This window comes from Muscardinus avellanarius (assembly GCF_963383645.1).
Source record: "Muscardinus avellanarius genome assembly, chromosome: 4".
Classification (NCBI taxonomy): Eukaryota; Metazoa; Chordata; class Mammalia; order Rodentia; family Gliridae; genus Muscardinus; species Muscardinus avellanarius.
The window spans coordinates 42,751,104-42,777,853 of NC_137789.1; the positions used below are offsets into that span (position 1 = coordinate 42,751,104).

The 26,750-nt window shown below is 37.0% G+C and overlaps 1 protein-coding gene across 1 annotated transcript in view; it reads right to left on the reverse strand.

Annotated features, from left to right (window-relative positions):
* CPQ (carboxypeptidase Q) overlaps positions 1-26,750 on the reverse strand; it is a gene marked incomplete at its 3' end in the record, with an annotated part of 413,030 nt that overhangs the window by 203,328 nt on the left and 182,952 nt on the right. The window contains exon 4 of the mRNA XM_080693957.1: positions 24,089-24,200. Within this exon, the coding sequence (XP_080550083.1) occupies positions 24,089-24,200 (112 nt within the window). The remainder of the gene's footprint in view (positions 1-24,088; positions 24,201-26,750) is intronic.

Genomic DNA, 26,750 nt, shown 5'->3' on the forward strand with positions numbered 1-26,750 from the left:
AGTGAAGCAGAAGATGGATCTGGAGAGAAATGAGATTCAGCCAGCATGGTGCACTGCAGAGCTCCTGGGCCACAAGTCAGAAAACATAGGTTCTGACATGCTGTGGTCCATGTCCCTGTACAGACCATATTCTCTCTAGGATTCCATTTATTCACGTGAACACTCAGATTGTTCCAGCAGAAGATTTTGTGATTCCCATTCCAGGTCTGGCAACTGACACACATTGATCCTCGAAGTTTTTACTGGAGAAGAAAGGGTATGTTCCTACTATTCCTACTGCTAGATAAAGGCCCAGGGGAAAGACAGAGAACCAATATCACAAAGAACAAATCGAAATATGTCCTATTCATGTTAGCACAGCCAAGATCCCCTGCAATGCCTTAAATTTAGAAGGAAGACATCTGGGTTGTTTGATGTTAGATATTGAGGCTCATTATTATTTTGATCCTAAGACTCATTGTTACAGACAGGTGAGTATTAGTTAGCTTTCCATCACACAAAACAGAAATAAGAAAGAAAGAATAGAAAAATATCCAAGATAATTGGCTTATGAAGAGAAAAGGGTTGATTTGGCTTGTGGTTTTAGAGGTCCCAGTCCATGACCCGATGAATCTATTACTTTGAGTCTCAGGTGGATGCTAAATGGCAAGGGCAAGAAATGCTTAGTGGAAAGAACTGTTTCCCTCAAGTCCAGAAATGGAAAAAGAAAGAGGAAGAGGTGAGGGTCTCACAAATCTCTTTAAGGGCACATCGCCAAGAAACTAAGGGCTAACCACTAGGATCCACCTCCTAAAAGTTCTACCACCTCCCTAAAACATCATCCTGGGGACCAACCTCTCGACACACAGGCCTTCGGGGGACACTGAAAACCCAAACTATAGCACTGAGGTTTGAAGAAATCCAGCTCACATGCCCGTATCTTTTCCCATCTGCTATGAATAGCAAGACTCGCAGAACCAGTTGTGTGACGTCACGCTCTATAAAACTAGTCTTGCATATTTCCTCATTTTTCTCTTGAAGATACTTCTTAACAATCAAGGTGTTTGAGGGCTGCTAAGGCTGCCTTCATTTAGTACGTCAGCACCAGGGACTGCAGAGAGCCTGTACTTTATGTACAGCCTCAGAATGCTAAGATTCACCTCTGCTTTCAGCAGATGAGTAGAATTGCTGTGCAGAAGGACGGCAGGAGCCTGTCTCTTGCAGATGTATTCACAGCAGATAACTCTGTCTGAGTTTCAACAAAGTCAGAGCAAACATGGCATTTTAAACAGGCTTGCCTGTGGAACCAGAATTGTGCCAAAAAAAAAAGTTTTGATCTAGATGTATTTCCCTCAAAGAGAATAAATGCACAAGAAAATTAGTCTTTGAAGACCACATAAAAATAGGCACACACACACACACGCTCATGAAGGGAAAGCTTCTGAGGCTTGATTTTATGACTACTACACAGAGTCCTCAGTTCATATTCCGGAGGAGACATTTCTGTTTGATCATTTTGATCTCCTCCCCCTCAGCAAGTATCTACTTTTTAAATTGCCAGCTGTTTTTAAGAAGAAGCAGAATGACCAAAATCTCCTTCTCCCAATGGTGTCCTAGGAGATTTTAACTGCTGATTATTACTTCTGCCACTGACTCACATGAGATAAATCTTCCTAAGTTTGTGGGGTCAACAACCGAAGTTTTGTCAAAGCTGGAAAATAGCATCTGTGCTTGGATGTTTCTCATGGTTTCAAGCAGTAAATCACATGAAGAGAGAGGGGAAAAGGAGGCATTTATCCAAATTAAATCATCTGCTTACAAATAGGACATTTTCCCTAGTCTGGAAGATATAAAAAGAAAACAAGAGCCTGGAATACATATGCAGCAGATAGAAAAAGATGCTGATCAATCTTAAGTCATACATATTAGAACTTTTAGAAATAAGACTATACAGTGAAAGGTATGTGATTTATTAAATATGGATGCAATAAGTTAATATCACTAACAGGAGATAAAAGATTTTTTTCTTCACCTATATACTTCATCAATTAAAGGATAAGAAAGAAAGGAATATAAACTATAGCATCTGAATATAAAATTTCAGAACAGATAAACATAAAACTATACCACAACTGAACCAGTGACCAGATATAAAAAAAACACACAAGAAAAAAAATGTTTGAATTCCTTGGATGTAGATCAACTAATCTTGCACATTTTTTAAAATCTAAAACAAACTCTACATAGTTGCTGACAGACAGTGTGGAAAGAAATATCACTTCAAAGATGATCACAGCAATTCACAGCGACAGGACAGCTCCATCATGGGAATTCACTTCATGCCATTACATTACTTTTTATAGCTCTTGGAGAATTATGAAAAATTTGCCACTGTGACCGCAACTAATCCCTCCACTTGAAAAAATTATTAAATGAAATCTGTCTTTCATGAGAGGAAGTAACCGTTGCTTTAAATATGAATCTATCAAAAGTGACTGAAAGAAGCTCACCTGAGACTGCCTATTTATATGTCCTCTGAGATAACACTCCTGTGATTCTAGGGTGGAGCCAAGGGGACTGGGGGTGGGGCTCAGTGGTAGCACACTTGGGGGGAGGGGACAGAGAGAGAGAGAGGGCAAGCGCACGAGCCAAGGAAGGACAAAATAAAAATGATTAAATAAAGCCTGAATGATTAACAATAGGCCAAAAAAATCAGAGATAGTATAATGATGGTGACCAGATGAAACAGACATCGACTGTGCCTCCCTCAGCCAGGCTCCGCCTCTACGTGGTTGTGTCTTTACCCTTATTCTCTCTTTCCTTTCCTCTCCCTTTGACCAGTCACTCCTCCTTACCATTTAATCGTATGTGTAAGAGACCAAGGGTCTCTGTGGACGTGGACTGACATTCTGCTCCCCAGATGAAACTTCCCTCTCTTGCTTTCCTGTTCTAAAACACTGAGTGTGGTCAAACCACAAAGTGACAAACACTATTGTTTTTCACCTTGTATTGGGTGTGGGCCTGCGAAGATTAAATTTATGAATGTGGAGCTCAAACCAACTAAGACAATGAGTACACAGAAAGTGTGGAGACCTGGTGGATAAGGAACAGTGAAACAGTGTGCAATATTTAAGTACATGCAATAGGTGTAGCATAAAATGTGCTTGTATGAAAGGATCAGGCAGCAGCCCCTGGAGAAGGGTAGAAAGGATACGCTTGTGCCCATTTCCCATATGACTTCTACCTGTGCCCACTCAGCAGCTACTCCAACCTCTTTCAGGCTCTTACCAACAATAGCCGACATCACTCTCTATTCTTTCTCTTTATCCATATCACCCAAATTTAAATGTAATGACACCAAGTACATTCTTTAACATGCCCCTCCTTAATGCCCTTTTTATTATGGAAAAATAGCACATAGGTGCATATAAATTAAGTTAGAAGGCTAAATGTGTTATTCAAAAGTCTAGAAAATAGCCGGTTGGTTGTCATGGCGCATGCTTGTAATCCCTGTGCTTAGAAGGCGGAGACAGGAGGATTGCACAGGTTTGAAGCCAGCTGTGCTGGTTTAAGAGACCCTGTTTCCAAATTAAAAGTATAAAATAGATCTGGGAGTGTAGCCCCGAGGTAGAAGGGTTTCCATAAAGCCCAGTACCACCAAAAAAATAAAAAATAAAAAGTCTGGATAATAGAACTGTATTGTTTATCCCTCTAGTTGATCTTTTCTAAAAATATGTTTTTCTAACTACATAAAATAATAAAAAGAAAATGACTTTACTTCCCATTGGTTTCCTGATTCACCTTCCCATGGGTTCCCCAGGCTCTCCAGTGACTCCTTTTCTATGCATTGTCCTTTGATGACAGATGACTTCAGAGTAAGACCAGCCATGAATGTCACAGATTTGCAACTAAGGATCTGCTTCTTCCTCAATGTTGGGCATTGGGGTTGGAAGATAGGGAATGGAGAGACTTGCCTATTAACTGTCTAGAAAAATTAGTGCAGACTTTTCTAAGGTGAGATTCTTGATTCTGCAAGAGTAAACAAACTCAGAGTGAACAATTTTCAAGTGAGAAGTGCTTACATAAGGTCCATTTACCAAAGCTGGGCAGAATCACTGATAAGCCATAAAAGAACACATTTACTTTGATGATCCAGGACTTTCTAATCTGATATGAAAATTGGGGTCATTTGTCAAAGTAGCAGTGAAATGATTGTGTGTAATATTCTGTGTTGTTCCAGATAGAGTCCTCTAAAAGCTAATCAACACCCAAAGGTAGACTGCTTAGGAACTGCATCTAATACCAATCTCTGTGGATGCTGCAACTTGGGTCAGGGAAGGAGAGAACAGAGTCTGCAGAGCAGTTGCTGGACAAGCCAGCAGTGGCTAAGAGCAAGGAGGTAGGCAAGAATGATTCTCCTCTTTCTCAGGGTATAATTAGCACCTTTAAGCCAGTGTTTCCAAACTTAGGATCATGAAAGGGACTCTATGAGCCAGTTTCAAATATTCTAAAAAATATCATAGAAAAATCATATCCTTGTCAGTAATATGGTTTTCTGAGTAAACTAAATTGTTAAATTTAATTTCTTTGCTCTTGGTTGGAAGAATATCAACTTGATGCATGAACACTGGTCATATGATGATGAGTTAAAGTGTGGTTGTTATAAATTGTTGTGATTAACAAAATCTGGAAATATATTCTTAGTTGAGCTTATATTTTGCTTTTCCTTTTTTTCTTTATAAAATCTTGCAAAGCACACACAAAGATAAAAATCTAAGGAAAACATGGTGGTAAATGATTGGGGATCATTGGCCTTTGACTTTTATGTGACTCTCACAGAGAGGCAACAGTCTGATTTACCAGTTCTCTTCTCCATATGCCATGCATTATGTTGAGTGAAAGGTGGTTTGCTTCCTTAGAAAAGAATTAGTAAGATTTCTGGCCAATGGGGCTGACGCAGAAGGAATCCCTTTGTCATAAAAACATGTGGAAATAATTAGAAAGTGTGCATTTTAAATGCTATTATTGCTTAATGAACAACATAACTCAGAAAAAAGGGTAAGAAAGGAAAGAAGGAGAGGAGGAAGAAAAAGGGAAAGAGGAGTAAAAGGAAGGACAAAGAGAGATCCCAAATACCAGAAACAATAAGGGAATTCAGGCTAGGACACAAAATACAAGCTGGTGCTGCAGCAATCCATTGGGTTTTGAAACTCCCAACCTCAGAAAAAGACTAGAAATTGGCCTCCTTGAAACCTGGAGATCAAGCCAAAGTAAGCATGGATTTTCTGTGCCTCAAAGGGGGAAATAATTCTACAGTGAGATAAAGCTAAAGGAAACCTACACACCAAGACCCTATGTAGCAATAGACCATGTATAGTTTAAATTACAATTCAAGGCCAGGCATGGTGGTGCACACCTGTAATTCCCGTACTTGAGAGGCTAAGAGAGGATCACAGTTTTGGTGCCAGCCTCAGCAACTTAGCAAGACCCTCAGCAACTTACTGAGGCCCTGCTTCAAAGCAAAGAAATAAATATATAAATTTAAAAAATAGGACTGGGAGTATAGCTCAGAGGTAGCATGTCCCTGAGTTCAATCTCCTAGTATTAACCCCCTCAACCCCAATGGAGACCACTCAGTGGTAGTTACAGAGGACAAGTAGAACAGAAATTTGGTGTTGAATGGGCACAAACTTTCAGTTTTGCAAGAAGGCAAAAGTTGTGGAGATGGATGGAGGAGATGGTACCACAACAGTGTGGATGTACTTAATGTTGCTAAACTGTAAACTATTTATTATAAAGAATTGACAGAAAGTGGGAAGAAGCAGTGAAGAAACCTGCTCAACCTCATTCCTCAGCCAGGTGATCTGGGTCAACACCTACAGTGATAAGACATGTTGCTAATGTACTATTGATAAGCTGTGATAAAAATGCAGCTTCCTCTCTGTGGTCTTCTTCCTCAACATCATAATCCAGTCTAACCCTAAGAAAACAAGGAAATCACAATCATGAGGCAGCTACAAAAGAGATGACATCCTCGAAACAAAAGCCAGAAAAAAATAAGGAGTCTAAAGACACAGGGCTACTAGATGTAACATGAAACTTGGATGGGATACTAGGACAGAAAAGGCATATTAGGTAAGAAACTAAGAAACTGTGCACAAGCTACGGGCCTTTAGTTAATAAAAATGTACAGATATTTGTGTATTAATTGTAATATTTGAGCACATCAGTTGTAAGATACTAACAAGGAAAGGTGGGCATGGAGTACAAAGGAGCTCTGAACTATCTTTGCAATTTTTCTGTAAATCTAAAACTTTCTAGAATTAAAAAAATATTTTAAAAACCTTAATAGAAAAGATAAATAGAATTAACAACACAGTTGAAGAGAAATACCATGAACTAAAAAAAAAAATGGATCTGAGGAAACCATCCAAAAAGCTGCAAAGAAAGATGAAAAGATGGAAAATCTGAAAAAGCAATTAAGGGGCATAAGAGACAGAATGAGATCCTCATCCTTCTCAAAGGATTGTAGAAGGAGAGAATAGAATGAAGGAGAGCAATACTTGTGGAGAGAAGAAAGAGCTTATGACATTATTAGATCTCCTCCCCCCCAAAAAAGAGTTTGTAGTTCTCAAAGAAGCTGAAAGAATCAGAGCAGGCAAAAAATATATTCCCAGACATATGGTGAAAATGCAGACCATTATGGAAAAATTTAGATTTTTAAGAACAGTTATAGAGACCAGAATAAAATAAAATACAATCTTCCTAATTCTGGGGGAAAAACTGTTATCTATCATTTCATACCCAATAAACATCATTCAAACATAAAAGAAGGACATTTTTAAATAAAACTGAAAGTTTGTTATTTACAGAACTGTATTAAAAGAACCACCATGGGTTTTACTTAAGGAAGAAGTTTACTGTATCAGAAGAAAGGGGTAATCATTAATAAAATGTCAGCAAACATGTTGACAATCTAATAATCCCTAAATAAATAATAATAGTAATAATTCAGATGAGTTTTGTGTCAAGAACTGAACTAGCTCATTTGATTATCAAAATAAACCTATAGTAAATATCAGTCTGCTATAATCCCCATTATACATATAATTTCCATTATACCTATGAGGAAACTGATGTCCAACACAACTACACAACTTACAAGGTAATATCCAGACAATGGCAAAGTAAAAAAGAAAAGCCATAATAATAACCAGGTAATAACCTGGGGTGAGATATTAATAAGGCCTAACTAAAATACTGGTCAACCACAACATATACGACAATAATATATGATGCAAAGTGACATATTAGAAAAATCTGTTGCTATGTTATTTCATCAAGACAAATATATACATGGTATTTTAATACTAACCACTAAAAGAAGAGAAGGAAAATGTGTAAATTTCTAAGTAGTGAAAGGAAAGAGGAGGGAGAGGACAAGAAGAAAAAAAACACCCAATTAATCCAACAGAAAGAAAAACAGAAATAAAAATGGAAAAAGTTAAAAAATTACAAAAATAATACAAGTAATCACGATAAATTCAAACAGAACAAACTTCCCTAGTAACTGATATTGTCAGATTGAATATTTAAAAATCTAACTATATGCTGCTTACAACAAAATTGACTAAAACACAATGATCTAGATAAGCTGAAAGTCATGGAATAAAAAAAGAAAGAATAATAGAAGAGTTGGTTCTGTGATATTAATATAAGATAAAATAGATTTGTGGGGAAAATCATTATTAAGGAGAAAGAAGGTTTTTATGCTTAACTATATAAAGCAACAGAGCCTCAAACTATATAAAGCTAAGCTGACAGAAACTTAAAAAGAAATTTATAAAATCACAATCCTAGTGGAAAACTTTAATATACTCCTCTCAAAATCTGATATATCAAGCAGATTTTTAGAAATTTAGCAATGATGCAATAGTTTGAATAATACATAGGACCTTATTTTAAGAGAAAGCTACATATTCTTTCCAAATCAATACAGTCAGTTTTGGAAAAGTGACCAGGTAATAAGCCAAAATTTACTCTCAACAAATTTCAAAGAACTGATATTCTATAGACCATGTTATAATCATTATGCAACAAAATTGGAACTCATTAACTCACTAATGACTCTGTATTTTTAGAAACTTAGAGAAAGCCGTAATAATTAAAATGTCAAAGAAATAAAAAAGAAAATTCCAACATACTCAGATTAAATGGCCATTCAATTTAAAACTTGGGAATCCAGCTAACCCACTGTCTATAGAGATACACACAGCCTTGGATGTATACATCAGAAAATAAGAGAGTGAAAATTAATGGAGCAAATATTTACCTCGAGAAGACCAAAACACAAAATAAAATTAAATAAACCTGAATATAGAAGAAAATAATACCATTTATGCACATTCAAAATCACAAAAACTATATGGTATTTTCTAGGTATGTACATACTTATAAAATAATGTTAAAACAATCTCAGATTCACTGGTTAGATATGCAGAGGAAGAAGGGAATAATACTGGAGAAGTACAAAACAGATTTCAAACCAGATTGCTGACAGAATGGGAGAAAAAATTTTCCAACTACTCTTCCAGTAGAGAACTAATACCTAGAATATACAGAGAACTCAAGAAACTCACAGCTGGGACTTCCGGGAAGATGGCGACCGAGAAAAGCGGGGCTTAAGAGCCCCGCTAACAACAAATCTCCATTACCACAAAATCAGCGCCTTTCATAGCCAGAAAACACCATCACCAGTGAAACAAAAAATCACCAGTCTCCAGAGAGAAAGCGGACTGAGAACAGAGCCACAGAGGAGATAACCGGCCTTGCGCCCGAGGACGCGGCAGACGCGGTAGCAGTGCCATACTGCCAGCGGCAGCGGCGAATTCACGGGACGGCTACAGCAAGCCGAGGTGAGCCACTGCGGAACAGCCAGGCGGGATTTCTCCGCGCAGAGAGTATCTAAAGCTCCCAGTGGCCGAGCTCAGCACACGCTGCAGGGATTCAGAGTAGAAATCAAAATCAAGAAGAAAAACGCCAGCCCCATAGCCGAGGGCGTAGCAGCGGCGCCATATTGCCACCGGCGGCAGCAGCAGCGAATTCAGAGAGGCCAGTACAGCTACATCTGCATACTCAAGAACAGTGAGTCAAATTGCGGGCCACAGAGGAGAAATCCCAGTACTGTACTCCCTGGGACTTGACCCAGTGGGGGAGGGGCGGTGGCAGAGATATCACACCATAGGAGAACGTGCAACCTGGCACCCCCCACAGTCTAAAGCAGCCTCTATCGACTCTCTGGGTCGGAGACTCTGTGATAAAACCCAGTAAAGGAGTAGTGGGGTCTGAGATACTACTGACTCGAGATCCAGAACACCTTAAGGGAAGTCATAGTGACCCAAGGGAAGAACCCAGAGAAGGCACAAACATCCGAAATCATGGGAAAGAGGAATAATACTGGAGCAATTAATGCCCACAACCCCACAACATCAGAACCCGATAAAACAGAAAATCAGAGATTTCTAGAAGATCAAATCAGGAAAATAACTGTAGAAATAATAGAGGTGCTTTGAAAAGAACTCAGAGAGAGCCAAAAAGAGATAAAGGATGCAATTAATGAAGTAAAGGCCTCAATTCAAAGCACAAACAACCGATTAGAACACATGGAGAACAGAATCTCGCTCTTAGAAGATGAGCAATCCAAAAATGAACGCATAGTTTCTAATCTAGAAAAAAATATCCGACAACAGGAATCTGATATTGAAGAAATATGGGCCCATTTTAAGAGAGCTAACCTAAGAATAATTGGAATAGAGGAGGGAAAAGAAAGTGAAACCAAAGGGATCAACAATCTCTTCAAAGAAGTAATAGCAGAAAATTTTCAAAAAATAGAGCAAGAGGTTGATACAAAGGTCCAGGAAACTTATAGAACTCCCTTTAGACAGGATCGAAGAAGAGGATCCCCACGCCACATAATTGTCAAAATGACCAATGTGGAAGCCAAGCAGAGAATCTTAAAGGCAACAAAAGCAAAGGGCCAAGTGACATTCAGAGGCAAACCAATTAGAATCACTCCAGACTTCCCAAACCAAGTCATGAGAGCCAGAAGGGCTTGGAGTAACATATTCCAAACTCTGAAAGAAAACAACTTCCAGCCAAAAATTTCCTACCCAGCAAAACTTTCTATCAAATTAGATGGAAAAATAAGAAGCTTCCATGACAAACAGAAACTGAAGGAATTTATGTCTTCAAAACCAGCACTAGAGAAAATACTCAAAGAGATTAACTACAAAGAAGAAATAGGTAACACACACCAGAACCAGAGAAACAAGAATTTCCATCCAACAGACAATTAAGATTGGTTATCTGTGGAGATTCATTATTTATGTTAGTCTTTTACCTATCTCTAAATGGTATTGTTTGCCTTTATTGTTGTTAATTTTTAGGATTTCTAGTTGGAATATTAATATACCTTCAGATATAGCAATTGGAAATATTTTATTCCATTCTCTTAGTAACTGTTAACTCTGTTTACATTGTCTTTGGATATACAATTTTTTTTATTTTTCATTTTTTAGGGAGTCTGTATACTCCTCTGTTGCCTGTGCCATTGAAATCATAACCAAGAAATCACTGCCAATTTCAATGTTGTGAGGTTTTATGACCCAGATTTTCTCCTAAAAGTTTATAGTCTTAAGAGTTATATTTAGGTCCATTATCTATTTTGAGTTAATATTTGTATATGGGATTAGGTAAGGGTCCAATTTTATTCTTTTCCATGTAATTATTATTTTTTAACAATATTTAGTTAAAAGATTATCATTTCCACCACCAAATGTTCGTGGAAACCTTGTCAAAAATAACTTGACAATATAGGGAAGAATTTAGCTCTAGGCTTTTATTTAACTCCAATGGTGTATATATCTGCCTTTAGAATAGTACTACACTGTTTCAATTATTGTAGCTTTATATGGTTTGAAATCAGAAAATATATATCTTCTAGCTTTGTTCTTTTTCAAGATCGTTGTGGGTACCTAGAGTCCATATTCCATATTAGGATAGATTTTTTTCTGAAAAATAAATATATAAATATATGATAGTTTCACCTAAAAAATAGAAAAAAATATTCTCTGGTAAGAAAGAAAGCAAAAAGAAATATTGAAATGTTATCTTTAAGTCATCAAAAGCTTGGTATCAGACAAATGAAACTGTTATGTGAGATTATCATTTTTAATTTTAGATAAATTGCCATAATACTAGATGTCAACTACTAAGCCAAGCACGGGAGGGAGGGATAGGGAGAGAATGGGGTGGGGATTGGGTGGGGGCTGACTGGGAAAAGTGTGCATGTATGTCTACAAAAGTATGTATCCCACTATGATGTATGAATACAGTGCACCAATAAAAAAAAAATCAAAAAAAAGGAAAAAAAAAAAAAGAAACTCACAGCTAAGAAAACAAATAACCCAATCCAAAAATTGGCAAGGGAGCTAAGTTAGACACTACACAAAAGAAGAAATTCAAGTGGCCAATAAATGTATGAAAAAATGTTCAATACCATTAGCAGTCAGAGAGATGCAGATCAAAACTACCCTGAGATTTCACCTAACTCCAATTAAAATGTCAATCATTCAAAACACAACAACAAGTGCTATTGAAAATGTGAAGTGGGAACTCTAATACATTGTTGGTTGGAATTGCAAATTAGTGTAACTGCTTTGGAAAATAGAAGGGAGGATCCTCAGAAGAATGGGGATGAACCCACCATATAAACCAGCATTACTACTCCGGATTTCTACCCAAAAGAATGGAAACCAAACTACAAAACTAATGCATGTGTATCTATGTTCATAGCCACACAATTCCCCATAGCCAAACTATGGAACCAGTCAAAATGCCCATCAACAGATGAATGGATTACAAAACTATGGGATATGTACACAATGGGATTTTACTCAGCCATAAAGAAGAACAAAATTACATCATTTTCAGGGAAATGGATGGAACTGGAGAACATTATTGTTAAGGGAGATTAGTCAGCCACAAAAAGTAAAAAAATTGGATGCTCTCCCTAATATTTGAAGCTAGGGAGAAAAAAAGGTCATAGGAGGAACTCTAGACAAGGAGAAATAAGGCGATCTAACTGAGAAGGATGGAAAAGGGGAAGAAGGAAATTCTGTAACGTACATGATGTACACTCAAAAACATATCAAAGTAAATCAGTAAGCTAAACAGGAAAAGGAGGGAAGTGGAGGGAATGGGGTGGGAGTTGGGGAAGGGCTAAATGAGTGATGTGTGCATGTATGTCTCTACCATCTAATACTCCATTTAGATGTATGACTACAATGCACCAATACAAATCAATAAGTTAATTAAAACAAATTTTCAATTGTTTCTATAATTTTTTATTTCTTTTAGACTAAGGATATGAAACAGATACCCCTACATTCTTAACACTTACTAAATCTGGGTGGATATGTCTATGTTTATTGTTCTATGTCATTTTTAAATACTTGAATATTTCTTAGTTAAAAACAGGGCAGAGTTTTGAAAAACATAATAAAGAATCTTATAGAAAAGAAATGAGATTTTCTCCCTTTGCAAGCCATAAGTTGTATCAGCCTAAGGCCTTTCTTTTTTTAAAGGAATAATCATAATTTCTTCCTTCTAGATTCAATGATAATCACACACACACACACACACACACACACACACACACACACACACACAGCACAGGGTTTGGTAAAATGTGTTCAAAAACACTAACTGCTGCCATGACTTTATCCTAAAACTGAAAACAGTGATTTTCATCATCACACCTATCTAAGAAGATCTAGATGCAAAAATTTTTTTACTCCACTCCATTTAAGTTTTGAAGCAAGGGTATTCAATCCTATCATAGATTCTTCAAAGAAAAGTCATGGAATGTTAAACATTTGAAATTAGGAAAGTGACACTACTGTTATAAAATGCCATGGGGCATTAATGAAGTTGTTCCTTATACTATGACCACCATGATATCTGCCTTTCCTTTTTTATATCCCAGACCACTGCTCCACCAAAGTGCTCTACTGAAATCCCAGCTGGTGTGACCATCACAGTGAGTGGCAGCATCACCACCGGAGTTTCTTCAGCATCCTGTGCCAACAACTTTATTTTCTGTCTGTGCAACTCTGGTAGATATGTGCCTTGCCTACATGACATTTGATACTTTACAAACTTATTGTCATCTACTTGACTGATAAAGGAACTGAGGTCCAGTGACCTGCCAGAGTTAATTTCATTCATTCATATATATATATAATTTTAGAGGGCTATTTTGAGGATTATAAAACATCATGGGAAGTAAGTGGAACATAAAAGATATTCAATAAATTGTTTCTTTTTCCTTTCTCCTGCATGTTGAATTAATTCTAGTTGAGTATAAAATTGAAAACTTAGGACATGGGGTTCTCTTGGAAAATAGTTTGCTTTTTATTGTATTTCATTTTTGTGGCAGTGGGGATTGAACCCAAGAGCATTCTTCCTCCAAGTTACGCTCCCAGCCCTATTATTTTTTATTTGGAAACTGCCTTTTGCTGAGGCTGGCTTTGAACCTGCAATCCTTCTATCTCACCCTCCCAAGTACTGGGATTACAGGCATATGCCTCCACACCCAGCTAATACTTGTTTGTTTGTTTTTGCAAGAACATACTGCAACATTACTTCCAAAGAGGTAGTCAGCTAAAATATTTCTCCACCCAAAATCTTTGTGACCAAAAGTAACATTTGAATGACTTCACTCTAAATTATTCAATAATAAATGAATTCATACCTCTGTCTTTTAGAAAAGAAGTAATTTCAGTATGCAACATTTCATAAAATCTTCCTTTGTGTTAATGTGTTGCTTGAACCTACTGAGTCTAGCATGGCTAGCTGAATCTCTATGGTGATAAGGACAGAAAGGCAGCCTTGGAATACCTCTGCATTATATTTTCCCACACACATTAATCAAAGCAATAACTCAGAATACTTTCTAAAGATGTCATTATTACAGAAAAAGGACAATCATGCAAGCCTGAGTGGCCATCGACCTTGGTTTTCTGTACATGAAGATCTTCTGAGAACGCCTGGAAATTGTGGGGTTTTAACTATATTTTAAAAAATGATTTCTTGAAAATTCAGTCACCAGGGCAAATTGTAAATAGTAAGCACTTGATGGATTCTTTGTTTTCTCTGCCTTCACCTCCCCAACATATTTCAAATAATTTACTTTATAGTAAATTACACTGCCCTAGACAGCTCTTTCCTGTTTTTACTATTCTTAGGAATATCATAAATCTTTCTATATACAGTGTTACTTTGGTTAAGGACATTAACAGAAGAACAAAGGAACTGGGAACAGATGAGGTTCTCCCCATACTCAGGTTCTAGGAGTGTATTTTAATTGTGTCCCATTTATGAAGCATGTACTAAGTGCCCTTCACTACAACAATGAAGAGAGAATCAGCCTCCTGTGTTAGCTTTATAGCCACAGGGGGTGGCTCTCTTGGGGTAATGGTCTGCTACCTTGGGGTGAAGGTTTGTGAGTTTAGCTTATCAGAACCATACTCTGTTCTTTTATTATAAGGGCTCCTTTGTTGGAGAAGGCCCTGAACAGGCTGATCTGGGTAATGGGGTACAGATACAAAAACTTGAAAGCTGAGTTGACCCAAAGATTATATCCTCTACTGGATCATACATATTGTTGGTTTGGCAAATAGTATCCAAAAATAATGGTTACGATTATTAATGTTTACTATTACTACTCTTACTAATATTACTATTACTAATGTAGGGGCCAGGCAAAGCCTAAATTACTTAAAATCATCCTATAAAATATTCAAGATAAATTATGTCTACTGAAAAGGAAACTGACATTTAAAGGTTGAATGAGAGCTGGGTGTGGTGGCACATGCTTGTAATCCTAGTACTTAGGAGGCTGAGATAGGAGGGTTGTGGTTCTCCAACAACTTCAGTTACTTAGTAACGCTTTCTACAACTTAGTGAGACCTTGCTTAAAAATAAAGAATAAAAGCCGGGCATGGTGGCGCACACTTGTAATCCCTGCACTTGGGAGGCGGAGACAGGAGGATCACGCAGGTTCGAAGCCAGCTGTGCTGGCTTAGGGGACCCTGTTTCCAAAAATAAAAAAATATAAAATAGGTCTGGGAGTGTAGCCTGGAGGTAGAAGGGCTTCCAGGAACCCCAGTACCACCAAAAAAAATAAAAAAGAATAAAAATATTCTTGGAGTTAGGGTATAGCTTGGAGATAGAATGCCCTTCCAAGGGGCATAATTTTTTGCATAAAAATTTATTTTATGCAAAATAAATAAATAAATAAATAAATAAACAAAATTTAAAAAATAAAAGTTGAATGACTTGTCCAGGATAATACAGCTGCTAAGTACCATTAAAGAATCTGAACCCAAGCTATTCTAAGATAGACCATATCCTTATTCTACTATCCATATGCCTCTCATTTATCCCCTGGTCTTGAGTTGTTTAAAAGAACAAGGATTTAAAGGATCAAAGAACTCTAGCTTACCTTACATAGTCTAGAGTTTCTGGCAGTAGGCAAGAACACAGGCTGAGCATAAACTCCTCAATGGTTATTATCTAACAGAAGAGCATTCTTACAATACCATAAATCAGTACTCATAATAGCCCAATCCTTTCATGACTTTCTTTAGCCTATCGTTTACACACACACACACACACACACACACACACACACACACACACACACACACACACCTTCCCCCCTGGTGAAACCCTCTGTTCTCAGTGCTTGCTTTTGAGGATGTTCACAGGAGAACAGGGACCTAATAATAGACTAAACTAAACCTGATATTCCAGGGTGATTTTAAAAATCTAGTTAATCATAAGGACCAGACCAGATGTTCATATGCTATTCTCTCATTTCTTTATAGGTCTCTGTTTTTAGGCAAGCTTACTGTAACAGGATTCACTGGGAGCTGGGAAAACCACAGCTTTTGCAAAATGCAGCACTGGCATGATACAGAGAAGTGTGTAGGCGAGGAACACGGCATCCCTGGGAACCCCATCGCTTCCTCTTTGGTATATTTAGCATACGGAGGCAAAATCTGGCTCATCCACCACATAACAAATAAAATTTGCTTAGAAACTCAAAAACTGTTCCTTTGCAGGCTCAGTCTAGCTAGGATCTCTCCACTTAGTTTTTTTTCTGGGTCTCCATTCTATTTATTACATCATTTTAGAAGTTAAAAGAAGAACCTGCCTTATATTTTTATTTCAGAAAGAGCTCTGGCCATGCTCATCCCGTGGTTAAAATCCTCCATGGTTCCTGATGCCTCTAGCATAACTCTAAACTTGAGCTTGCATCCAGCACCCTTCCTCACCGACCTTCACCTTTCATTTGGTTCCACTCATTTCCCACCACCCCTCACTCCCCTATTGCTCCCGACATACAAAAATCTCAAACTATGGGCTTTCATGGGCTCTAATGTTATTCTTTCTTCTTCCACCACCTATGTTCTCAAGACTTAGCTCAGATGTCTCTGTCCATGCAAAGCCATTGCTGCCAGACTATGAGCACTTGACAGGAAGAACTGTGCCTCGTACATCGAATTCCCTGAACATGAGTGGGTGCGCAACATTTACTAAAGTAGGAAATCTCCTTGTGATCCAAGTCACATGGTGCTGTGATGGCATTGCTTCAAAGAAGTAGCAAGGTTTTCAGAAAGCCCTGCCCTGGAATTGTATGTATCCCATTCTTGGGTGGGAGGAACTCTACTGGGAGACTAACGTTACTATTACTGAATCTTTCCATGGCCCTTCTTCTCCAAAATAAATAATACCAAATTCTTAAGCTTCCTCTTCCTTTATCACCCCATTTTTTTCACTTTCCAAGGCATACAGGCCAAACCAAAGCATATGTGGAAGAGGTGGCCCGGCATGCTATGGTAAAAGGAACACATGAGACTCTTCCTCGCCCAGTTTTCTTCTGCTCTTCCTCCAGATTCCCTTCCAGGCAGAAAGGAACTGGCCAACTGGGTCTTGACTGTATCAACTTTTACATGGGAATTGTATATTCTAACCAAATGATAAAATAATAGCAGCGATATCCATGCAGCCCAGGGCTCTAACATCACACATCAAAACTGAAAGGTAGACCACATTCTAAGAGATTCATTTTTAACAACTCTTACTTTATCCCACAGACATGCTTTACAGATCAATCTATACATAATTTGTCATTTTGCACGTGCCAGCAGAAATGTCTTTTATCTGAAAGAGATAGATACAAGGATGCCAAGTGTGTTCATGAAACTTATAAATGTATTTGAAACTCAGAAAAAATTGTAAGCAATTCTCCGTTGAAAAAAAATGCATCTTTTCATAGATCATATAGAAAAGCCAGACACTATATATCTTACCACTAGAGGAAATCACATATTTCAATAAAAAAATAAGATCATCCTCAAATGCACATGAGAATAAGTCACAAGCATTCCATGACTATAATCCTACTTTTAGAAGTAACAAAACAAGAGCAAATTCCAAAATATCTAATTCTTTAATTATACTAGGTGAGTGCCTAAGTATGGTTATAAAAAGTGAGTACAAAAATTGTTCAAAAATAGGTTATCTACAAATTAAATTAAATTCAAATGAATAAAATTAAATTGAATGTTGGATAAATTTATTTAAGACTTATGTTGAAAATTTTGTGGACAGCTTTATAAGCAAATAATATTATTATTTAAAAGTATTGAGGACCAGTGATTTTAATGATATCTTTCCAGGGCTATCAAGGCTCCCTTCCTGTGTATCCAGAATAATTGTGGAGAAAGAATACCCAAAATGGCAGTAGGGAGAGTTTGTGGAATGTTTTAAGATAAAAATTCCATCTAAGCATTTGGGAGACTGAGACAGGAGGATCCAGGTTTGCAGATAGCCTCAGCTACTTAGTGAGGCTCTTTGCAACTCAGTGAGACCCTGTTTCAAGATAAAGAATAAAAACTAGGGCTGTGGGAGGTAGAATGCTTCTAGGTTTCATCCCCAGTACTCCAAAATTTTTTTTCATCTAGAAAAGAAAAATTCTATCAAATCCAGATTTATGGAAACATGGAGTGGAAAGCCTTGGGATATTTCAGACATTTCCAATAGTATTACATTCATTTTAAATAAAATAGACTCAGATAGTATAAATAAGGAGTTAGTTGTTGGGTAGAGTGTGCACTGTGATGAATATAAATTCTCTTCAAGGAGAAACATAAGAATAATCTCTAACTTCTTGGGGAACCATCACATGGTTTTAGCTTGTTGACATTCTGGCTACTAAAATTTCTAAAGCCATTTGTACTCATTTCTATGAAGTGAATCTAAGTGAGTATTCTTTCTTCTTTAGTTTTACCATCCTGAAAAATGTTCTAGGGACTGTATCCATAGAACACTCTCCCAAACAAATGTTTGGGATGATTAAAAAAATTACCAGTAGGAGTTCCCCAAACTTATTTGGCCATAGGGTAAATTTTGTTCCTTTAGGCATCACATCTCTTGATATCCTGAGGATGAGTGTTCCTAGAAACAAAATGGACTGCTGTCCCCATAAAGCTCTTAATAACCCTAAGAGTAACGGGTGTGGAGTGAGACTGTTGGATGTACATTGGTAGCTATGTGACGTTAGACACGCTATTTAGTTTGTCTCTGCTCTGGTTTCCTCTTCTGTACAATAGAAATAATGAAGCTATCTACTGCTTGAGACTACCACCTGAAAGAAAAGAGAATATGTGTGCAGTGGAGTGCTACAACATAGTACTATGCAGTAACTGCTAGCTGTTTCTGCGTAAAGGTCTGGCTAAGCCTGGAGGTGGGGGGGGACACTTTTTTTTTTTTGCAGTATTGGGAATGGAACCCAGGACATTCTATCTCCAAGCTACACCCCCAGCCCTACTTTTTATTCTTTATTTTAAAACAAGGTCTCACTGAGTTGCAAAGGGCCTCATTAAGTAGCTGAGGCTGTCCGTGACCCACAATTCTCCTGTGTCAGACTCCAAATGCCGGGATTACAAGCCTGTGTCACCATGCTGGGCTTAGGGGAGCGCTTTCTAAGTGATATCAACTTTCTAGGTCTGGATTTGTCCTAAGTTGGTTTCAGAGCTTCAGCTGTTTCTACTGTTTAAGCCTCCGTTTTGATGGAAACTGTCCGTTTCCTTCTCTCAGTTACTCTGGACTGGATTTCTTGGGGCTTTTTCAAAACAAAATTGACCAGGGACTGAGAGGAAGAAATATTCTTCTCAGGTGGGTCCTCACTTGCAAGAGGGGATCACTGCATTGGAAATGGCTGCATAGAGCTAGCTCTAACTGCAGCGGAAGCGGTGCATGGAAGCCTTGGCGGGTATCTAGCTGTGTTCACAGTGTGCTCCCAGCCAGGGGGGCCTGGTGGCTCCCGTGTGACCCTTCCTCCTTCCTTCCTCTGCCCTGTTATTCCTGTTAACAGAGTAAGATATTAAAAATCTTTTTTTTTTTGAGAGAGGTCACTTTTTGAGGGCTTTTATTGGTGACTACTGAAGGCATGTTTATTACACAAAAATCTAACATTATACAAATATAACAGATTAAAAAAAAGAAGCAGCTCCTGCATTTCTGTTGCCCTTTCTCCTCTCACCCCCACTTTCATCTCAGGGCTACCACGGTCAATACTTAGCTCTTTGTTTCTTCAATGCCTGCAGAGCTGGAAGCTCTATACTCGGCTGGGACTTTCTCATTTTGCCCTTTCTGCTTCAGGAATTTCCATTTATCTTTATAAGAGAAAGCTTGAATCTCATCTTGGTGAAGTTGCCCTGACCCAGCTAAGCCATAATGGTTCCTTCTCTCATTGGTGTCCAGACTTATTTGTATATACGACAATGAGAAAACTTAAAGCAATTTTAAAAATAGGATGCCTCTCCCACTTCAAGGTCTTCAGGGGCCATTTTTTCTTCCTCTTTGGCACAAGGCATCTAGTACATGGATACACACTCAACATACATCAAGTCTCTGTTGAGAAAATGAGTTAAGGATCATGCTCATATAATTTTTTCTAAAATATAGACTTTCCAGCTCTGTAATAATCATAACCAGGATGCTCACGTTTACATTTCTCTAGGAAGGTTTTACTTATATATCCCACCTGTCAACAACCAGAAAAAAAATATTGTTCATTCTAATTTCTCTTCATTTCTTTAGGTCTTGAAAACTCAAAATTCTAATTTCACAGAAAATGATAAAGCTGGAAGAATTTTGGAATGGATGCTAGTTTATTTTTCAAGTGCCAAATGAACATTTGAAGTATAGTATTTTTGGCTGTGGGATTTTGTCCACGGACACCAGAACATTCCAGGAAATGACATTTCAAATAAACAGTTTCACATCCAGTAAACCACAAACACACACAAAAAGTATTCAACAGCACTTCACAGCAAATAGCCTTCTGTTGACAGTTACTTGGGAATGCCTGATTATATTTACAAAGCACAAATACCTCATTAAATTAATTGAATATCATTTAAGCTGATGGCCTGTGCAAAAGAGGAAATCTATAGGAGTTTTGAAAGAGGAAGAAAAAGGAGAAGATACCAGATGATACATTTTAGAAAAAGATTCCCAAGTATCAAAGAGCCCCACTGGACCAACACTTCAATTTAATAAGCCACTGAGGGACTCTGACACTCAGGCTGCATGGCATTGTATCCACAGAAAAGTACCCAAAAGGAGGGTCATTTTTCTTGGAAGAAGAAATTGCCACATAGCTTTCATATTTCACCAATTAAGCAGTTTGGGACTCAACGTCATTAAGTAATATAATTATAAACCCATTTCTTGGCCTTAAGCCCAAGGCCTTAAATCTTGTTCAAACATATCAGTAATTTTTATCCATAACTCTTGCATTACATGCTAGACACAGCTCTTTATATTAAAATACATAAGCAATCTACAAATCAAAATCCACTTAATACAAATAAAATCAAATTTAAACCCAAAGGGTAAGACACAATGGGCACAATCACAGGAAGCTATGTGCAGAGTAGATATTTAACATTCAACAGAAGTAGAATATGGATGTAGGATGTGACCAGGGTAAATTTAATATTTCAGAAAATTTAGTATGAAAATGGGAAAAAGTAGAGGGGCTGTTTGGTTTTCATCATACAAGAAATGGTAGCTTAAATAGTAAAGGGAAAAGAGATTTGGGGGGTATCATGGTAGCTGTCCCTAGAATTACATTAGTATAACTAATGTATTAAGAGAGAAAGTAATCTCTAATGAGAGTGGAGGAAAACTATCATCCTCTCTTATATTAAAAATAGAATTCAGAATTATTAAATTATAAAAGCTAACACATACTGAGAACTTGGGTTGGGTCAGGGTCTAAGCATATTATATTAAGCATATTAAGCAACTCTGAGAGATAGGTAGTGTTATTATCCTCATTTCATAGGTAGCCACACAATTAGGAAGTGGTTGGGTAAATCCACGAACCCAGGCAGTCTGGTACCAGAGTCTGGTTTTTTTTTTTTTTTTTTGAGTATTTTGTTTGTTTGTCTGTTTTTTTGTATTGGGGATTGAACCCAGAGGCAATCTACCTCCAATCTACACTCCCCAGCCTGATTTATTTTACATCTTGTTTGGAAACAAAGTCTCACTAGGTTGCAGAGAGCCTTGCTAAATTGCCAAGGCTAGCTTTGAACTTGTGATCCTTCTGTCTCAGCCTTCCAAGTACTAGGATTACAAGCATGCACCACCACATCTCTGTGTGTGTGTGTGTGTGTGTGTGTGTGTGTGTGTGTGTGTTTAAATTGTACCATGGTACTTCATAACACATACTCAAAAGAAACCCTACTCTTTATTTTAGAATTGTATTTGTATGTTTATATAAGTTTTCATAAATCTTTCTGAGATTTAGTTCTGAATTGAAAAGCTGATCACTAGCTTTCAAAAGCAACTGAAGTTAATGTACTTCCAGAGTTAAAATAAAATTTTTTATATGGTGTTTGACATTTATCCATGCAATTGAATTGAACTCAATTAATGGTAATTTAGGGCCCCATACAGTTATCAGAGCATGGGGATTCAAAGCCTGTAGAAGATACAATTTCTATTTCAATCTGGAGCAAATAAAATATTCTGGAAGCTTATAGTTGAGTAGAGATGAGGAAAACGGAGTCCAGAGAGTTCAAATGATTAGCCTGGGCCTCCCCCCAAAAAATGTAGTTTGTAGCTCACAGTGAACTAACCTCTAGCTTAGGTATGTCCGGTTTCTCTCTTCACTCTACCACTCTACTTCTAGTCAAGCTGGTTGAATGCAGTAAAATAACGTTAATTTCCAGAATAAAGATTTGTCCTCTATAACAAGGAAAAATGTTTTATTTCTACCTAGCTTACTTTAGAACCCAGTTTATTCTGGAAAGATGTGAGGGTAAAACAAGAGATAGCTAAATGAAGAGGTAGTTTAAGGGAGGAGAAGAGGAAAAATTCACATAGAGTTTCCAAGATCTTTTTTAAAAGAAATGTGTCTTTTGATTTTATTTTCTGGACAATTCCTCTTTTGAACCTCACCTGATTATAAAAGTAGACTTTGAAACTGTGTCTATATTAATAACTATGCCTATAGGTGTGTGTATGTAGGACTCCAGTTCTATTCTAAGAGTCTCAAGAACACAAGGATATGCTCTAAACTTCTCTGTGGGCTCAGATTTTACAGTCATAAAAATAATAGTAGTTGCTCAGTAATCTTTTTTGTTGTGTTTGACAATGATGAAAGTATGAGTATGTGCAATGTAAGGTTTCCAATTCATTTGCTTTACTTAAAACATAAAACTATATCCAGGTAACCTAGAGACTGTCTTAGTTAATTTTAGTGTTTCTCAAAGTGAGGCAATTGTCCTTTCTCCTCCTTGTCCTCAGGGTATTTGTCAGTGTCTAGAGATGTTTTGGTTGACAAAATTTGAGAAGGTAGGTGCTATTGGTATCTAGTGGGTAGAAGCCAGGGATGCTGTAAAGTACCCTACCTAGCAGGGGATGTACCCCACAACAAAAAATTATCTCATCCAAAATGTTGATAATACCAAGGTCGAGAAATACTGGCCTACTGAATGGTAAAAATGCAGGACCACCTTTAAACAAAAGCAAGATACAATCAAAATACTATACTAAGGATTTGCCTGAAACAAGACCATTTCAGCAATCCACTGTTAAGAAGTGAGGAATATTTAATGAGCCTATGTTCAAGATTAGAAGCATTCACAAAAAGCAGAAAACATGTGAATTTAGACATATGTTCTTAAATAAGCAGGAGACTGTTCAGATCTTCACTACATCTGCAACTGAGGTCATTTCACAGTTAAGGCATTGTGCTGATGAGGCACATTAAAACCACCAGAGTCTGATTCAGACACCAAACTCTTGCTTTAGACTATTTCATTATTTCTAACCACACTCAAAATCCAACATTTGGGCCAGCATATAAAGAGGAAATGTATGCATTTTGTATGCAAATATGGTCATCAAAATAAAATGCTTTCTCTACGAGCCATTCCTTTTTATGATTATCCATCGTACCCACATCTAGGTTTATGTGGAAGGTCCAGCTTCTCAGCCTGGATTCCTATTGTGGCCATAGGAATCTTGCTTTGACTTCTAAATCTCTCTGATTTCTACTATGGAAAACTAACTGGCTTTTTCCATTATCCTAACAGCCTGCTGATGTCGTAAGCTGAATAAGGAGAAAGAAGTAGGGAGGGCTGCTGATTTTTCTTTGCACGTGATCATGGTTTTCTTACATAGTCTCTCGCTGATATGGTTACATTTGCTTCAGTTTTCTTTGCTTGTTGTTCATTTTCCCCAGTGGCTAATAATAATATTTGATACTTTGGATGTCTATAGTAAACTTGAACAAAATGTCTGTCTTTAAGGGGATAAATGAGTTCTTTTCTGGGAGTAAGCTGAACAAAAGGAGGTACTTTGAAGATCACAGTAACTAATTTGTTAAGAATTTTGAGAACTGAATTGAACACATCAGTACTGAGATCCCCACACCTTAGTTAATGATTTTCTAAATACTTACCAAGATCTTTAATGAGTGAGAGTGCTTCCCATGATATAAAGGCTCCACCACCATCATCCATGGCACCCTGCCCAACATCCCAGCTGTCCAGATGTCCACTGACCAGCACAACCTAGAACAAATAATAAAAAGAGAAAAATGCTAAGCAAAATGACATCAAAGGGAAAGCTTTCATCGGTATCAAGATATAAAAATGAATCTTTTGTATTTTATTTTCCAGTTTTATGCCGTAGAAGATATGTGCAATTACTAGTGGAAAACTTGGTTATAGCAACATTACATATGGAATCAAACGTCATTCTAGTATAATAAAATCATCACCTTCTATTAATTTATTAATAAGACTACTAAGAAAATTTATTACTAAGAAATGTATTACTGACAGATGTTTGATAGCTTGTTACAGGACTTAAAACCAAAATGACATAAAAATGATGCTCAAAACTTCAGCCATATTCTCAATTGTCCCTAATTCTAGAAAATATATAATAAATGTATCAAATTGAAATAAAATTAAAAACTAGCTTTTTAATATTTTTTCGTGGTACTGGGGGTGGAACCCAGAGGCTCTCTACCTCTGGGCTATACTCCCAGACCTATTTTATGTTTTTATTTGGAAACAGGGTCTCACTAAGTTGCTGAGAGCCTCACTAAGTAGTTGAGCCTAGCTTCAAACCTGTGCAATCCTCCTCTCTCAGCCTCCCAAGCGCTGGGATTACAAGCGTGTGCCAGCACACTCAGTTTTTAAAACATTTTATTGGTACAGTGTAGTCATACATCTTAATGGGATACAAGATGGTAGAAGTATACATGCACACATCACTTAATTACCCCTTCTTCAATTATCACCCCATTCCCTTTCACTCCCTCCTTCTCGTGTTTGGCTTACTGATTGATATGTGTATGAATGTATATCATGTATATTAGGGAATTTCTACCTTCCCCTCTTCCCTCCCCCTCAGTTAGGTCACCTTATTTGCTCATCTATGGTTTCTTCTTCCTCATCTAGAGTTCTCCTGTAACCCTTTCTCTCCTTAGCTTCTGCATATTAGGGAGAGCAACCAATTTCTTACTTGTAGTGACTGATTAATCTCACTTAGAATAATGTTCTCCAGTTCCATCCATTTCCCTGAAAATGATGTAATTTTGTTCTTTATGGCTGAGTAAATTCTTTATGGCTGAGTAAATTCTTCTTTATGGCTGAGTAAATTTGGATTGAGTACATATCCCCTAGTTTTGTAATCCATTCATCTGTTGATGGATACCTTGACTGGTTCCATTGTTTGGCAATTTTAAATTGTGGGGCTATGAACACAGATATATGTGTATTAGTTTTATAGTTTGGTTTCCATTCTTTTGGGTAGATATGGAAGTGATATTGTTGGATCGTATGGTAGGTTCATTGCCATTCTTCTTAGGATCCTCCATACTGTTTTTCAAAATGGTACTAATTTGCAATTTTACCAACAATGTATTAGACTTCCTACTTTTCTACATCCTCACTGGCATTTGTTGTTCTTTGTGTTTTGAAAGATTTCCATTTTAATTAGAGTTAGGTGAAATCTCAGAGTAGTTTTGATTTTCATCTCTCTGATTGCTAATGGTGTTGAACTTTCTTTCATACATTCATTGGCCATTTGAATTTCTTCTTTCATAGAGTGTCTATTTAGTTCACTTGCCCATTTTGGGGGGGGTTATTTGTTTTATTAGCTGTGAGTTTCTTGAGTTCTCTGTATATTATAGATATTAGTCCTCTAGGAGGAGGAGTTGGCAAAAATTTTCTCCCATTCTGTCTGCTCTCTGTTGAGGTTCTTGGTAGTTTCCTTTGTTGTACAAAAGCTCTTCAGCTTCATGAAATTCCATGTATTGATCCTCCTTTTAATCTTGTGCCTTTGGGGTCTTGTTTAGAAATGTTTTACCTGCCTATGTGTTGAAATATAGAACCTATGCCCTCTTCAAGGAGCTGCATACAGCATGATACTGGCATAAAAACAGACACAGAGACCAGTGGAGGAGAATAGAAGTCTCAGAAACAAATCTGCACACTTATAGCTAGTTGATTTTTGACAAAAGAGCCAAAAACATATGCTGGAAAAAAGATAGCCTCTTCAACAAGTGGTGTTGGCAAAACTGGTTGACCATATGCAGAGAAATGAAAATAAATCTCACTTTCTCATCTTACAAAAGAGTCAATTCAAAATGGATAAAAGACTTGGAAATTACACAAGAATAGCTTTCTTTTAAAAAAATTGTGTTTTATACATAATAAATTACTTTAGTGTTAAATAAATGACCAGTTAGATTTAAAAACTAGATCTAATTGAACATATAAAGTTTTAATAGAGATTTTAATTTATATTAGTATTAAATAAACCTGGCGATTACATTATAAATTTTAAATCACCCTAAGTTTAAAATGTTTTTCACAAATCATAGTATTCCTCTCTGGGACAATATAAAAATATTTATTTAAAACCATATTTTATGAACACATTTCAGACAAGTTAAAACTAAGTAAAATGATGATATATAAAAATATATCTTGATACCTACATATCATAAATATACAAATATCAAGTTAGATTACAGAGCTAAATATTTAATTTTTTTACTTTATTAACATTTTAATTTTATTTTATATGCATTTATTGGTGAATTATCA